Raw genomic sequence first — 17,948 nt, 5'->3', positions numbered from 1 at the left:
CTCTGAGAAGTGTCTGTTCAGGTCCTTGGCCCATTTGTTGATTGGGTTATTTGTTATCTTATTGTCTAATTTTTTGAGTTCTTTGTATACTCTGGATGTTAGGGCTCTATCTGAAGTGTGAGGAGTAAATATTTGTTCCCAGGATGTAGGCTCCCTATTTACCTCTCTTATTGTTTCTTTTGCTGAGAAAAAACTTTTTAGTTTGAGTAAGTCCCATTTGTTGATTCTAGTTATTAACTCTTGTGCTATGGGTGTCCTATTGAGGAATTTGGAGCCCAACCCCACAGTATGTAGATCGTAGCCAACTTTTTCTTCTATCAGACGCCGTGTCTCTGATTTGATATCAAGCTCCTTGATCCATTTTGAGTTAACTTTTGTGCATGGCGAGAGAAGGGGATTCAGTTTCATTTTGTTGCATATGGATTTCCAGTTTTCCCAGCACCATTTGTTGAAGATGCTATCCTTCCTCCATTGCATGCTTTTAGCCCCTTTATCAAAAATAAGATAGTTGTAGTTTTGTGATTGGTTTCTGTGTCCTCTATTCTGTACCATTGGTCCACCCGCCTGTTTTGGTACCAGTACCATGCTGTTTTTGTTACTATTGCTCTATAGTATAGTTTGAAGTCTGGTATCGCTATACCGCCTGATTCACACTTCCTGCTTAGCATTGTTTTTACTATTCTGGGTCTTTTATTTTTCCATATGACTATGCTGAGATTTCATCTCACTTTAGTCAGACTGGCAGTCATCAAGAATACAAATACTAAATGCTGGAGAAGATATAGAGGAAAAGAAACAATTTTGTGTTGTTGGTGGAATTGTAAATTAGTACAACCACTATGGAAGTCAGTATGGAGTTTTCTGAAAAGACTAGGCATGGAATCACCATAACCCAGCTATACCACTCCTCAGCCTTTGACCTGAAGAATTGAAGTCATCATTCTATAGTGATACATGCATACCCATGTTACAGCAGCACGATTCCACAATAGACAAACTATGGAATCAGCCTAGGTATCCATCAATGGACAATGGATGAAGAAAATGTGATATATACATATACATACATATACATACATATACACACACACACATACACATACGCATGGAGTTTTATTCAGCCATAAAAAAGTGAAATTATGTCATTTGCAGGAAAACAGATGGAAGTAGAGATCATTCTGTTAAGAAAAAGAAGTCAAACTCAGAAGGTCAAGGGTCGTATGTTTCTTCTCATATGAGAAAGCTAGATCGGAAAAGGAAAAGAAAGATGGGGGTGGATCTCATGAAAATCAAAGGGAGATCAGTAAAGGAAAGGGACCAAAGGGAAAGTGGCGGGATGTGTGTTGGGGAGTGATATTGGCCAAGTTATATTATTATATTTTGTGCATGTATGACTGTGTAACAACAAATCCTATCAGTATGTACAATCATAATGCACCAATAAAAAATGTGGAACAAAAGAGAAATTAAACAAAAGGAGATAACACATAGAGTCAAAATAGGAAAGCGATGTAGGAGAAACGGGCTCAATATCTTAGTGAAATTCAGGTGTTTATAAAAATGTTTAAATATATTTTTGAAAATGCATATTTAACATGAGATATACCCTAAACATTTTTAAACCAATAACTCACCATTCATTTTGTCTTTTCAGGGAGAGCCTGGAGTTAGAGGCCCTCCAGGTCCTGTCGGGCCTCGGGGAATAGGAACCCAAGGGCCAAAGGTGAGTGCTCAGGTCTGTGCTCTATGTGAGAGTCAGATGCAGGTTGAGCATCCCTAAAAATCTAAAAAGTCAAGAATCTGAAGTGCTCCAACTTCCAAAACTTTTGAACACCAACAGGATAGTTCAACATCTGACCTCATGTGATGTGAGGCAGTCAAAACCTCGGCCTAAAATTATGCCCAGCTATATGTATAAAGTGCATATGAAACATAAATGAGTTTTGTACTTATATTTGGATACCATACACAAAAGGTCTCAGTATATATATGTAAAAAGATCTCAAAAATTCCCCCAAATCTGAAACACTTCTGGTCCCAAGCATTTCAGATAAGGGATACCCACCCTGTACCTGTGCCATCAATGCCAAACAAGTGAACAGCAACTTCAAAGTACGTGTTTGTGTTGGTGTTGACTTGTTCTTTCCTTGGTTACCTATGAAAAGTCTTATTTTTTCACATCATATGAACTTTCAGTAAAATGGACCATTTAAATTTATAAAGCCATGTGCTTCCTCAAAAGAAATTAGAAAGCGGCCTCCCTTAGGTAGTTGCCAAGAGCTCAGAATATTTCTAGGTTTCGTATAGGCTGTGCTGTCATCAAGAAGCATGTCTTTGCTTTGGCCAGAGGTGCTTCAGGTGGCCTTTCAGCAGGTCACTCAGGGGCTCATGTATCTACTGTGTCATATGCCACATTCGCTTGGTCAGAGCCTGGGTGCAAGGATCTAGATTTATTGTCCCCATAGAAGGCAAGAACTTCCTTTGTCCCCTTTGCCCTTATTTTTATGTCTCCTTCTTTTTCTCCTCCAATTTTATGATAATTCATCCTTTTATTCTTTTAATCCAGTATTTCTCAGTGGGGGAGATTTTGTCCTTCCCCCTGACCTCCAGAAGGACATTTGGGCTGTCACAGCTCGGGGTGCTACTAGAATTTAGTGGGTAGGGCCCAAGAACACTGCTAAATATCCTACGATGAACAGGATGGCTTTTCATAATAATCATCTGATTCAAAATGTCAATATGTTTTCATAGAGTTTGGAAAACTGTTTTGTTTATTCATTTATTTAGGAAATGTTTTTGATTTGTTCAAAAAAATGAGGTGAGAAGTATCAGACATGTTCATAGGGAAAATAGGTATCAATGAACTGTCATCATAGATTCAAATTTCAAATAGATATATGCACACCCCAAATGTACAGAGTGAATATGAACCCCATGATCAGAAAAAAAGACTTTCTGAGTCAAAGATTTTACTGAGAATCCCAGAATTACCAGGATTGCAATTTATCCCTTATTTGTCTATTAACTCCATGTGGCAGCAAGCTATTTTTGAGCCCTAATAGATCCCTTTATATATAAAGATCCCCTACCATCCCCCACCCCCAGATGTTAAAAATCATTATCTCACTGGGTGATGAGAATATGGATCCACTTATCTCCTTATTGTCATCTTCATTTCTGGTCTTAAATAGTTTTGCAATGAGGAAGTAATCAAATAAAATAAACTTTTTTTCATATTGAAATGAAAAAGACTGACTTATATGGTAATGTATATTAACCCACAATTTCTCAGAGTTTGTTCTATTCAATGTTAATATAGGAGTTTCTGAGATAAACAAAGATAATCCCTATTAGGAGACTTCTTTGAACCTTTCATATATGTGCCATATAACAACCTTTTGGCCCAGATCATACTGCACATATGAGGGTAGGTGTAATGCCTAGTGATGTCACAGCCATCTTAATTTGTATAAGTACATTGTGATGTTTGTACAAGAAACAGTCACTATGCATTTGTCAGATCATATCCCCATCCTTAAGGGCTGCATGGCTGTATTAATGGGCACTGGAGATTTCCATGGGGAGGCACATAGTGTTTTCTAATCTGACTCCACCATTAAAGAGTCTTTCCTCAGAAAACATGGGGTCATCTTATGAATATACCCTGGGAAATGCTGCACTTACTTACTATCTCATGTTTTCATAGAAAGTTGAATACGGGCCCACATCAACATTCACTAAACCTTTAGCGCCATATTGAAGCAGAATAACATGTCACAGGTCCCACAGAATCCTGCATCAGTGGTTGTCAGATTTGGTGTGGGGCAGAGGAGCCAAGCAGGGCCTCTCCTTCTGTCTACTCCTCTCAGCTCTGCCTTTACCTCTTTATTTATATTTGGATTACATGTAAGATTTTGTTTGCAAACCATTTGAGTAGCCTAAAAATATTTAGAACAACACTGCTTTAAATAAAATATAAAATAGCTTATGGATAGCAAGAAGCTCCTAATTAGGCTAAAGAAAGAATTTAAGCTGAGAGCAGTAATATTTACAATTTTTTCTCCCTCAATCTTCTTACACTTTATTTTCAGTTTCTCTCCATTTTCTCACAGGGTGATATTGGGCAAAAAGGTTTGCCTGGCCCCCCTGGTCCCCCTGGCTATGGATCACAAGGAATTAAAGTAAGTGAATGTGATTGTGCTGGAATCCTTGCTCAACTCCACAGGGCGATGAGAAGAGGCTGTGGATAATGCAAAATGTGGCTATTATGAAATGGATTTAATGCAGGTTAGCAGTTAAAATTGCATCTAGTATTTAGAGAGATCATCCAGAAGTGTAGAAATGGTATAAGCACAATAGTTTCATGGAGGCTTAACATTATCAAATTGGTTGGTGGAAAAATCTGGTGGTTTCTTCTTTGTGGTTTCTGAGCTGAATGGAGACTTCATGCCAGCTCTGTGTTCCCTAGCTCTCTCACCTTCCTGACCTGTAAGCTTCCTTCCCTGGTTGGGCACTTTCCAGTCTTAGCTATGAATGGAATCACATGGGGGAGCTTTCTGAATAGTATTGATATCCTACACTAGGAGACTAAAATCTGAATCTCTGGGGGGCTAGCTATTGAGTACTGTTCTTTGTTTGCTTGTTTGCAGTACTGGGGATTGAACTCAGCGTCTCCTGCATACTAGGCAAGCACCTCAGCACTGAGCTACATCCCCAGTCCTTTTCTAAATTTGATTTTGAGACAGGGTCTTTCTGTGTTGTCCAGTCTGGACTCAAACTTATAATCCTCCTGCCTTGGCCTCCTGAGTAACTGGATGGCACATGTGGGCCACTGTACCAGGCTGGCTGCTGTGGTTTTAAAACTCTCTGGGTGATCCTCCTGAGTAGCCTGGGTGAGAATCAGTGCACTGATGGCCTGAGTCTTTGTTACTGGAATTCATGGTCATTTGTATTCTGCTTTATTTCTACTCAGCAACAACAAGGCAATCTAGAAAGGGGGTATTGTTAGGGTGTCCCATGTCTCAGTAGACAGTTTGATGTCTACATGTTACTAGATAATTTCAAACAATTCCCTTCCTTCTTCTAACATATTGGTTTTGTTTTTTAACTATCCCATTCCCTGTAATAAATTGGCTTTTATTTATTAACATGCAAAAACTTTGCGAGTGGGCAATTGAGAATTGATAATTGAGATTGACTCTAAAAAAAGTAGAAACATTCAAAACAGACTCTTCCAAGTAGCAGAACTTCTTAGTAAGCAGGAGACAGCAGGGGCCTAAGATAATAAATGTGAAAATCCTGTGATGGAATTAAACCACCTACTCCTGTGTAGAGACAGTGAGCTAAATCAAGAGCAAAACTCACTGAATCTGTGTTAAATCTTACAATTCATCACACAACATCTAGGGTTTCCATGGCAGGTCTTTTAAATAACAGTTGTTCATCTGTCAGACTAAGTATCTAAGCAAACAGCAGGCCGCATGTTTTTGATAGCACACAAGCGCTGGAAAATAAAGCAAAAACTCTGCTTCCTATAAACAATAACACTCTCATACTTAATCCTTAAATTCTACAGTTAAAAGAGGTTAACACTTTACATAATGTTTTGTATGAATTTTTATAGAAAACAAACGAGTGTTAGAGCCCCGGGCTTGTTATCAACATGAGCCCAGCTCACATGTGCTTGGAGTTCATGTACCTTTCTACTTCTTTAAATCTGGTGGTAATTTTTTCCCTTCTATTTTCAGGGAACACTTTTATTTATTTATTTTTTAATTCACATTGAAGCACCTTGAGTTGCATTAAGTCAGTCTTCACCAACCATGACTCATTTGGCTGGGGGCCTTTCTTATGCCCTCCAGGTTATGCCATGTTCAGATCTATCCTGAGTGAAACTAGGTCATGAAGCCCAGCATCATAAAGAAAGAAGCAAAGTCAAAACTGCCACATCACATATTCAGAGATGAGAAGCTTTCTCTCCACGTAGGGCTGTGACCTGATGCTACTTGACCAAGGCTGACTCATAAAACCTTTCAAGACCTGTTGGATTGCCTGGTGCTGGCTGGCAGCAGGCAGAAGTATTTCCCTCAGGACACCTACCTCATCTCCTGACCCTTGGTTATACCATCACGGCCAAAGGGAGGGAACTAGAAAACAGTTGGCGGCATTGCTCCGAGTCATGTTAAGACTACATAATCAGTGAAAATTCACTCCTTACAATTGTTTGTGGGTGTATTTCCCACAACTTTCCAAAGGCTTTTTGAATCAGAGAGACTTGGTCCTGCTTTTATTCTGCTTAGCAGGCTTTGATGGGAGCCTTTGTCGCTGCTAAGCTTTAACATTGGTCTGAACTACACTCTGTCTCTCTGGGCCTTCTGAGCCATGGGGACAAGAGGGGCCAGGGCTCAATCATGGAAGTGATCTGCTTCAGCATGCACCTGACTTTGTTGCTGGAATATTGTTTCTTTAGTTCCGGCATTACACCCACCCAGCCAACTGACTGAACACCATCTGTGTTAGGCAGGTAGGCTAAGTGCTGACATAAAAGGGTGAGTGAAAAGACATGAACTTAGTCTTTGTGGAATTTACAGTCAGAAGATAACCAATCTTTCCATTCCAGAGAGAATGGAGGGCAACACAATGTGATGAGTAGAGGTCACAGGGAAAGAACCAATGTCAAAACTCTCACATCACATACCCCGTCCTCACAGAGATGAATAAGCTTTCTCTCCACTAATCAGGGTTCCTACAAGATCCTAGAGACCTCAATAATAATTTTGATCTTAACCTTAAGAGAAATTAAAAGTCAGAGAAGGATCATGTGATTGATTCAGAAATGACTGACACTGGTTACCATCTGTGGAAGGGATGGACATGACTAGAAGGAATGGGGGGATAGAGGGGATCCCCTTCCTATGCCCTTTCCCATTCATTTGATTCTTCATGTGGAAGAGTGTATTCTTTTGGGATATTTTTCTTCCTGCCTTCCCTGAGACTCTGGGACCATCCAGGTTGCTGCTGTGGCAACCTTGGGTACCATGACAGCATTCCAATGTTTCCTGCAGCCCCTCCTGAGGCCTAGCTGGCTCTGCATAGCAGAGGACTCCAGCTCCTTGAGGGCCTTAGTGCTTTTCCTCAACCATGAATGTCTGCTGATTGAATGAATGAGTATGGGGATGTGGTCTTTGGTCCCCAAATGGCCTTGGCTTTTCAGGTCTGTAGTCTGGGTGAGGAGGTTATATAATGCCACCATCTTGTATCATTGTGAGCCTCCAGTATCCACCACTGCTTTAGAGATAGACACTGGATATGTTAATCATCCCATAGATTTTTGGGAGGGAGAAGGGATGGCATTGTGTCTTAAGGGATTCCTTGATATGCCCACGGAGCTCTTGTGAGGCCAGGAGGGACGTCATAAGACAGTGGGACATTCAGGTGCAAAAGCCAAGTATGGGCCACCAAGGTTGCTGTTCTCCAGTTCTTCAGTTTCCTTTTCTTCATCTATTCAAGTCAGTTTCAGTGTTCTCTCAGCCCAGACATTCATTCCCCTAGTATTAAGTAAGGATCAGGAGGTCCTTTCATAAATAAGTTTCCTGATACCCCTCCTTGACTTTAAAGAGTTTCTCGGTTAGATTTGTGGACTGGTTTCTCTTATAACTCTTCTTATTCCTGAATTCTTCATTCATTGAAAGGATTACCTTCTATACAACCAGTTTCAGTTCTTCCTTCAAGCTTGAGCATTACTGATCCAACCCTGGGGCATTGATGGTACTTGCCACATCATGAGTCTGGGGCAGAGGATGGGTTGATTATTTTAGGCCTGGCCAGTTTATTATCAGTGTGTAAAAGTCCTCTCCTTGACGAGCTGGGGAATCTGGTCTACGCTGTTTAACAGAAACCTTAATGTCTCCAAAGCAGACACATAGTCAGGATTTCAGTGGTGAAACTGTTCCAGGGCTGGCAGACCAAACTCCAGATCAGCTGGACCCATAAATGTAAGGCAATTTAGTCGATATGACCTCTGTCTTGTATCTACATTCTGATCTTCATGGTGAAAGAGTCTTAGAGCTACTCAGACCTTGGTTGGATTCTTTCGAGCTGTATAACCTTGGATAAATCATTTATTTTTGTTCAACATCATCTTTCTTACTTTTAAAACAGGAGTAGGGAGGCCTCATTTACAAGATGCTGTGAAGATAAAATTGTATCAAATGTTGAGTACTCAGTGGTTGTTACTCAACAACATGGGCTATGGAGTCAACAGATTTGAATCATGATTCCTCCACTTTCTGAGTACTGCATCTCTGCCTCAGTTTCCACATTGATTAACAAAAGATAATAATAGTACTATCTTCTAAAGTTGTTGTGAGGCACAATAAAAATAAGATAGTATACATAATATACTTAACCTATGGTTATGTATGTAGTAAATCTTCACAGTTATTCACATAATTATCTCTTCCTGCTTTCTTTCCCTTTCTACTAGTTCTTGGAACTTTCTAAGAGGAAGGTTTAGGATTCTAACATTCAAGTGATTTAATATTATTAAACACAATATGCTGGTTTCATTAGCTAGTGTTGTCCTGACTCCAGTGCCACATAATCCTCCAAATATATAATGACTCACATAACAGTCCACCGTGGGTTCCTGGTTGATGGGCAGTTTTCTTACACACAGAATTTCATTGAAACTTGTCTTTCATTTCTCGCTCCTCCCTTAGCTGAGCCTCTTTACTATTTCCACCCTCAGATAGAAAAAGCATGTGTGGAAGGGGCACAACTGCTTCTTAAAAGTCTTGATCAGGAGGAGGCACACATCCATTCAATTTTATTGCATGGCTGCATGGCCATAGTTAATTGCAAGGGGATTTTGGGAAAGGTGATCTATGTGCCCAGGATGAAAAGGAATCACCAGTTTGGTAAAGAGCTGGAAATTGCTGCCACACATAATTGAACCCATTTCTAGAAAAGATGGAAAATATAAAGTTATTTGTTGCTCGGAAGTATGTTGGTGCTTCTAGAAGAGAACAGAAAACACGGGTGGGCTCCAAGGCAGCTTCACACACTCTCTCATTCTCCTGATAACTGTGGGAAACAGACACCAGAGCTTCTACAGACTGAGTTCAGTCCTACAGTTTCTTTTATCCTATTCTATAAAAGAGAATCCTAGAGCCTTGATCATCTTATTTCAAGCATCATCGGAGCACCTGATGGATTAGAACTTGTCCGAGGAGGCAGACTGAGTGCCAGCCAAAGAGCTGGGGGAGGCTGGAGGTTGGTAGGACCAGGAAACGAAGAGGAAATGCTCATCCATGTCAGTGGCAAAGCCATGGACAGAGGAGGTGGGACGCGTGACATCTGGGAGGAGAGCTGGACTCACAGGATGGGAAGAGATGGCAGACCTCAGGGAGGGCATAAAGATGGAATGAGGAACACAGTGTTGACGTCGACAGACAAGGCCAGCACTCAGGCTCCTGTGGGGAGTCAGGGAATTGTTGGAGGCCTTGGGGATTACTTGGGAGGTCAGCAGCCTTGAAGCCAGCAGGAGTGTGGTGGTGGATGGGTCAGCCCAGTTCATAGAGCCTAACATGGGGAAAGCCTAAAAAGTGGCTTCTCCTGCCAAAGCTCTCTGATTCAGAAATTTAGGATGGAACCCAGACCCTGTAAGATTCTTTACTCACTGTTCAAGATTCATGTAATTTCTTAGGTAGGTTTCTTTTGGTTATCTCACTTGTGCTGAAATATCTGTGTTTATGTTCAGCCCAAGCTCTTTATTGATGAAATCAAGTATTTTTGCTCATTCTGGTGTCCCTTCACCAAAAAGGCTGTTTCAAAGAATGTCAGGAATCTGTAGTGGAAACTTCAAGAGCCCACCTGCCAGCCTCCTGTTTGGCTCCTACCTGTGACCTGATTGCTTTGAATGTGTTTCCAGAATCCATTTGACTAGATTTGTGGTTAGAATGGATCTATTATAGTACAGAAAATTGCCACCCTTAGAGGACAAAGAGAAATGATTTATTCATTGAAAAAACTGACATAAGGGGAAGAAAAGAATTTCACTTATAAAAAGCCAGGGGTAGATTTGATATGTACAGAGTTGCAAATGCCTCAAATACCTGCAGAGAGGTTAAGAACTATTAATTTTTTTTTAGTCTCTAAACTCATAAACCACCATAGATGGTGTTAATATTAGTTGGGGAGAAACATGTATACAGACACATACATTAAATTAGGACTCTTTCTTGTTTGAACTTGGAGTTATTTCCTCCTCTTTTGACTACAAATGAATAACAGCATAAAAAAACAGAAAATAAAGCCAACCTTGGTAATAATATGATCACTGCATTCTATTTGCATATACTTCAGAAATTAAATAGAAATGTTAATCAATGTAGTTAACAGCATAGTAAAGACGATGTGGATGTGCTTATGCTAAAACCATCTTTGAATTAACTTCTGATACTTATCCTTTATTGTAACTTTCAAAACCCACACAAAACACAACAATTCTACATAAAAATAAAAGTCAAAACCCAGAAAGGGGTTGGATTTATAGTAGTTTGGTGTTTTGAGCCTATACCTGCCCCAAACTGATAGTGGTAGGGGAGACTGGCTACAAGACGATCTTGATTATAAATGTCCATAAATGTTTCTTAGGCTCTCTAAATCCCATGCACTGTGTGAAGGCATCCCCATGTTTTTATACATTAAGTTTTAATGTATAAATTTTAATGTATAAACTGAATACAATTATATGGATTATAAAGCAATCCCCAAAAAGCTGAGTGTGCAGTATTCAGAGGCGTCCAGGTGGCTCACATCAGGGAACGTTGGTGTTATTCAGTGGGACTGGCCTGAGACCAAGAGCATTTCCCACTTGCAGGTTCAAACTTCCATTTTCCTTCTGGGCAAAGTTGTTTTTATTCCTTGAAGCCAGTGAGGGAAAAAGATGCTTCTTCCCCTCCCCTCTTCTTCCTTATCTTTCCCCCTTCATTTTCTTTCTTTCTACTTCCTGCATTGGGGGATAGAGTAGAGTGTGTTCCTCTTTCAATCTCATTATTAAATTTTTCCTTTTTAATAGCCAATTCCCCAAATCAGAATTGGAATGAAATCTTGAGACTTTGAACTTAGCCAGACTTGAATCGTCCGTTAGTAACAGCTTATCCTTCAAGCTGTTTACTGTGAATAAGGACCCGTGCAATGACCAGTGGCCATAACAGATTTGCTGAGCTTCTATAACACTCCTTACATTGTTGTGAACCTAAAAGGAAAAACAATCTTGAAATCATTTTCCCCCCAAAGTTAATATGGTTCTCTACACCAGGCTTTGTTGTGGTGTCCCAACCCCAAAGGAAAAGTTGAAACAACTACTGACTTAGGAAGAAGACATTATTGTCCAATGCCATATGCTGATGCTGAATATTTTAAAAAGAGATTGGAAATGTCACCAAAAGCTAGAAAATCATATGAAATATTTCACTTGAGTCGTTATATATCAAAGCTACTCATCATGCTATAATAGCACATTATTTAAATTACAATCATTTGGTTTAAACTGCTCTTTCCTTTCCCTCTCCTTCCTCTCTCCTGTCCTCCTATCCATCCACTATCTGTCTAGTATATAAAAGTAGGGACACCATATATATATACTTATTCCTTTACATTCTTGTAACAGCATCCATATAAAACTCAGTTGAATAAAAGACATGATTAGCTAAGCAACTCAGTGAGATCCTGTCTCTAAATAAAATACAAAATAGGACTAGGGATGTGGCTCAGTGGTCGAGTGCATCTGAGTTCAATCCCTGGTAACCACCTACCCCAAAAGAGACATGGATAAATTAGGTGCTATTACTGTCTTTCTACTCCCTGAATTTCAGTATAAAAATTTATCAAATGCATTTAATTTTTTACCACCAGAAACAATTGTTCAGAAATAATTTTACTAGTATATATTTTCACCCTTTTTCTTTCAAAGTTTAGAGCTCCTGGAAAGAACAAGGACCTTCTTATGCTATCTAAATACCATACATTATTTTATTCAAGGCTCACCATCCTGTGAGGTAGGAAGCCAAACCACAAAGATGGTAAGTAAGACCTCGGAGGTCTGAGTGACCTAGGAAGCCAAGGTAACCCAGAGCTACTGTTTCTCCAAGCTCTCTGAATTACCAGATAATAGGAGCAATCAAGTCAAGGCAGGTTTCAGAGAGAGGAAACATAAATTTGAGCCTTTGAAAAGGAAATGCCACTCAAAATTTTAATCTGCATCTTAAAATTAAAAATTGACACTTCAAGATGTGACATATATGTGAAGTCTCCCCAGTCCCAACAATGTAAATTTAAAAAAAAAATTCCCTCGTCAATCTAAAATTTTTTTTATAAAAAGCAATTATTTTTCTGCAAATGCAGTCCCATCAGAATTTAAGGATTGGAGTTAGTGACCTTTTGATTTTTTTGCTAGGTTTACTGAAGTCTCAGTGGGATCTGGCTGGATCTGTAGCTGCATCATGTGAAACTGTAGCAACTGCTGCAATGTCACACATTTCAAAGGCTTAGGGAGTCCTTTCCCAGTTAGCTTGTGGAAGGGTGGACTCCTTTGTAGGCAAGCTTCTGTGACATATCTCTAAGGAAGTCTGCAATCCACGCTGGTTTTTATAAACACATGAAGAACATTATGACTGTTGGCTTTTTACGGTTAGCACCTTTCTTTATCCAGTTGCAGAATGACTTGTCATTTTGAATATAAGAAGTGAGAGAAAGTAAAATAAGTTACCTGTTCAGGGTCAGAGAATCCCCAACAAAAGAAAGATTATGAAGTTTTATGAGTATTTATGACTTAAACTGGCAAGCCATAAAGACAGCTCCATAATAATCTTTCCTTCATCTTATAAAAAATTCTTTAACATCCATTCTTTAGGACTGCTTTTCACTTCCTAGTGAGAATCATGGGCCCAAGGGCAATACCAGAACAGACATCTACCGTGCCCTAAGGATATCCAAAGAGAAGACCAGAGCTCTGAATGAGGAGAAACAGAGGCAGAAAAATATTCCACTTCTGAGATAGAGGGAATTTGAAGGAAAAGGAGAAAGATACATTTTTTGAAAATCTATATATAAACATTTAATATATATGCATTTTGTATATATACATATATGTGTGTATACATATTAAAATAAAATATATTGAACAAATATTTATTAAGTGCCTACTATTTTGCATGCTGACATCCTAGATGTTAGGGAACTTGAGACAGATAAAAGAAACCAAGTTTAAATACACACACACACACACACATATACGTATATATGTATATATATGTACATACATATATACACAATAAATATATTTTTAAAAATATTTTTCTAGCTGTAGATGGTCACAATACCTTTATTTTGCTTATTTATTTTTATGTGGTGCTGAGGATCGAACCCAGTTCCTCACACGTGCGAGGCAAGCATTCTACCGCTGAGCCACAACCCCAGCCCACACAATACATATTTTTTAAAAGTGGGATTGAACCCAGGGGCACTCTATCACAGAGCTACACCCCCAGTCCTTTTTATTTTTATTGTTTTAAGACAGGGTCTTGCTAAATTTCCAAGTTCAGCCTTGAACTTGTGATTCTCTCATCTTAGTCTCTTGAATTGCTGGGAGTACAGGCATGTCTGCCACACCTGGTACAAGTTTATTTTTGACTATTGCATTTTTTTACCACACTATCTTACCTCTACTCCATTCTCCTTTGTTCTATTATCTTGTTTTATGGTTTCATAGTACTTTTATTATCTGAAAACATTCGTCTTTATTTACTTGGTTAATTATCTGCTATCTTCTGATAAAAAGAAACTGTAAGAGCAAGGGTTTTGTTTCTTTCATCCGTCTCTAATTCCCTCACACCTAGAAGGATGTCTGCAATATAGTAGGCACTTAGTAAATATTTGTTCAGTGAATGAACAAAGTAGTGAATATGTGAATGGAAATATGGAGGTTACGGGACAGGTGATGACAGAACTTCCCTGTAACCATGCTCTTTGACCCACAAAAAAGATTTATTCATGTATACAATTCAATAATTATTGAATTCTATCAGTAGAGAGAGCCCTAAACTTGTGAAATGATTAATTCTTTTCTAGATTCTAGTTTTTCATAGAATGGGGTTACTTGACTCTTTGGTAGACCTGATTGGCCTAACAGGTAAATATTTACTTAGAAGAGTTGGATTTGGCTTTTTGTATGTGTGTCTTTGTAATCAAATTATCTATTGCTAAAATAGGATGAAAAAACAAACAATTTACTTGTCTGACAGAAATAAACCTGAGGGTATTGTGTGTAGTCGTTCCTTTGTATGTCCAGTGCATTCTGCTCAGTGATAGGGTATGTATTCAGTAAGTTCTTGATTGGTCCTACTTTTAATATAGGTCCTACTTTTAATATAGGTCCAACTCATATTGTCTTAATTAAAGATAGAGGAACCTTAATATATCATTGCCTGTCACTAGATCAGCCAATAATTATGCAATGTTATTACATTTCCCATGATTCTCTTAGGTTAATAAATTAAAAATAAATGAGACATCTGGTGCTATCCACTCGTTAGATTTTCACAACTGTGGTTTTTACCAGGAAGTTTAAGCCTTGGGAATGGACAGATTTTCCTGTGAATTCTTATTTGTAGAGATGATATTTAGAGTAGTACTAACACATTCATTATAATTTATTTTCATTGGCATAGACTATGAGCTATTATAAGACTTTTTTTTTTGGTGTATGCAATTAAGGCTTTAAATGGTTTCAAAGCAGAAAATAGATTTTTAATCCATTGGAATACTAATCTTTTAAAAGTTCTCTAACTGGCTTCTGTTGGTCTTGAAAGAAGTAGTTAATGAGTTAATAGTTTCCATTGTGTTTATTGTGCCAGTTTTAGAAACAAATTAATCTTTCATAGCCCTCGATCTGTCTTTGCTTCTTAAATTACCTTACTATTGTGATTTTTAAAAGTAAGCCATCATATTTGCTTTGTTTCCTGATACGAATGTACTTAAATAATAACATACACATACTCTTTGCTAGGGTCATGAGACAAATAATGTTAATGTGCTTCTCAAAGTAGAATTTGCTTTCATTTTGCATATCAGGAAGACAAGTTAATATACATGTTTACATGTAAATTCATCTGTTCTTTCTGCTTCAAAAAGGAACATTGATTCCACTAGTAAGTATTGGCTAATTATATGCAATTTTATTTCAAGCAATTCATTTAATAAATTTTTCTTGAACTCATGCAATATAACAGGCTGGGTTCTAGATGCTTGGGGTGATATATCAAAACAAAAGAGGTAAAGATTCCTGACTCCATAGGAATTGAGTTCCATTGGTAATAAATATAATAAAAATGGAGATTATATAGTATGCTTGAAGATGAGAACTTTTGTAGCAATGACAAGAGCAGGAAAAGGAAGAGGGAAGGGTGTGATGAATCTTTAAATGGATGGCCTTATGACAAGATCCCATTTGAGTGGAGACCTGGAGGAGGCAAGGGACTCTTGTGGATTTCTGGGAAAGAACATCCCAGGAAGAAGAAAGAGCTCCTGAAAAGGCTTTCTAGTGTCAGGAGTGTGCCTGACGTGTTCAAAGAATTGCAGAGAGACCAGCATGGCTGGAGATGAAGTCAGGGAGGACACAGCAGTGAGGTTGGGGAAGGGCCTCATGGCGACTTGGGAGAGCCTCTGCTTTCCCACAGAGAGGAGTGGGGAGTAGTTTGCTGGGTTTTGACCAACAATGTGATACGGTCTGACTTACTTTTTGAAAGAATGACTATGACTACTGGGCTGAGAATAGACTGTCACAGGGCCAGGATTGCACCAAGGAGGCTATGGCAGGAATCCAGGCAATGACAAATGGCATTTAAAAATCTAGCTCACATAAATCTAACTCCTTTGGAAACGATGTGTATCTAGTGGCCAGTGTCTGAAAACTGAAGCATGCAATGGAAAACATTCTATTATGACAGAATTGATGCCAGATCCATAAATCTGATTATAAATCTACCCACAGAATTTAAGGATGTTGAAGCATATCAAACTGTATTTGATATCTGGATTGTAGCCCAAGATAATAACCATAACTCTGGATTGTAGCCCAAAATAAAAACTTTAATCCTAGATAAATATTTTCATTTTACCTTTGACAAGAACAAAGGTGAAATCTGTCCTTTTTCTTTCTTGTTCAATCTATGATTATGACATGCTAAGACATTAGAGGTGAAATTATCAGACCTAGGATATACATTTAACAGACATACCACTTGCCTTACTGGCATCCCTGACAAAGTCCTACAAGTGTTTGTATTCTGTTGGCTGTTCACATTTTTCAGTATACTTTTTTTTGGAGTAGGGGTACTGGGGATTGAACTCAGGGGCACTCGACCACTGAGCCACATCCACAGCCCTATTTTGTATTTTATTTAGAGACAGGACCTCACTGAGTTGCTTAGTGTCTTGCTAAGTTGCTGAGATAGGTTTTGGATTCAAAATCCTCCTGCCTCAGCCTTCTGAGCCGCTAGGATTACAGGTACACACCACCGCACCTGGCTGCAGTATGTTTCTTAATGAATTAAATCTTCATCCATAGTAACTGTGGGTGTGAATATTTTATCCAAAGGCATTATGTAATTTGAAAAAGGATGTATTTATTTATCAAGAAAACAAGTCTAAAAATGTTTTTAACATGTACCCAAATAACGATCAACTTTAAGAATTAGCAAGACACATATGATCTGAGTGCTCATTCCTGACTTTTCTCAATCTTTCAGTCCTCTAAGATCAAAGTCCTACTGATCTTTACATTCCCTATGACAACCCTTACTCTTGGCCCTTTACCTTATAAGGATACTTAAACTATACCTTGTTTTGTATCTTGACTTAATATTTATCTAATATCTGGTAGAGTTAGTTCTCAGATGTTCAACTTGTGATGAAAACTGCAAGTCCATGTGGTCTGATTCTCTAAACATTTGTACAAAACAATTATCTTTAAATCTGAAATGTCTGCATTTAGCATGTCTCCTATGCTAATTTAGTAATGGATGGTGTTTGTGATCAAGAGTGATATATGAGGTGGGACTGGGAGCTAGTAAGACTGAATTCATATACCATACACTAAAATGAGTCCATTCCTTCTGAGTCACAGAGTACATGTATTTATAATCTACCATTTCTCATTGCATATGGTGAATGACATTGCAACCAGATTTGACAAGCGGAAGCAAAATGTTCTGAGGTTTAACCTTGGTACTTTGCTGATGAGATCATCAACTGGAACTAATCCTAATAATGTCAGCCAATGTGCAAAAATAAACAATTTCCCAGAGTAACCAGTTTTATTAAAGTGGATTTTAAAGTGTGAATTAAAGGATCAAAAGACTCAGGGCCACATCTTGCTCACTGGAAGAATTTCTTATTTCCTGCTTTTGCTTATTTTGTCAAAAACACTTCCTTGTTAGCAATGATCTTTGTCCTTTATTCTATGGTCTTGACCTGTGATGTTCAATGCTGCATGTTTAAAAGTGGGGTAGAAGTTCAGGCATTATAGGAGGAAACTGGGGATTTCTTAGGGATTTGGGTAAGAATCCATGCCTGGCATAGTTGGGGAGCATCAGTGACAGCTTGACTGGAATGCGGTGAGCTATGGGTGATATGAGAAGTTCTTAGAGGGTGTCACACAGAGAAGTGACCTGATATAAATCATGTTAAGTATGGTTCTGGTAGTATGTGACAGTAGACAGTGAAGAGATGAAGAAGTGAGATAGAAAGCTATTGATGGAAAGCAGGTTAGGGGATGGGGATGTAGCTCAGTTGGTAGAGTGCTTGCCTTGCGTGCACTAGGCCCTGGCTTCAATCCCTAGCACCACAAAAAAAAAAAAAAAAAAAAAAAAAAAAAAAAAAAAAAA

At 38.6% G+C, this 17,948-nt stretch overlaps 1 protein-coding gene across 6 annotated transcripts in view; it reads left to right on the top strand.

Moving 5' to 3' along the window:
- The window catches only part of Col28a1 (collagen type XXVIII alpha 1 chain), a 156,988-nt gene that overhangs the window by 96,690 nt on the left and 42,350 nt on the right, over positions 1–17,948 (top strand). For all 6 annotated transcript variants that reach the window (XM_048785979.1, XM_015488243.2, XM_048785982.1 and 3 more), the window contains 2 exons: positions 1,655–1,723; positions 4,113–4,181. In XM_048785979.1, coding sequence (XP_048641936.1) covers positions 1,655–1,723; positions 4,113–4,181 — 138 coding nt within the window. The remainder of the gene's footprint in view (positions 1–1,654; positions 1,724–4,112; positions 4,182–17,948) is intronic.

The sequence above is a fragment of the Marmota marmota genome, unplaced genomic scaffold (genome assembly GCF_001458135.2).
Source record: "Marmota marmota marmota unplaced genomic scaffold, marMar, whole genome shotgun sequence".
Classification (NCBI taxonomy): Eukaryota; Metazoa; Chordata; class Mammalia; order Rodentia; family Sciuridae; genus Marmota; species Marmota marmota.
The sequence above is the reverse complement of the archived record's forward strand: the minus strand, read 5'-3'. Positions and strand labels throughout refer to the sequence as shown.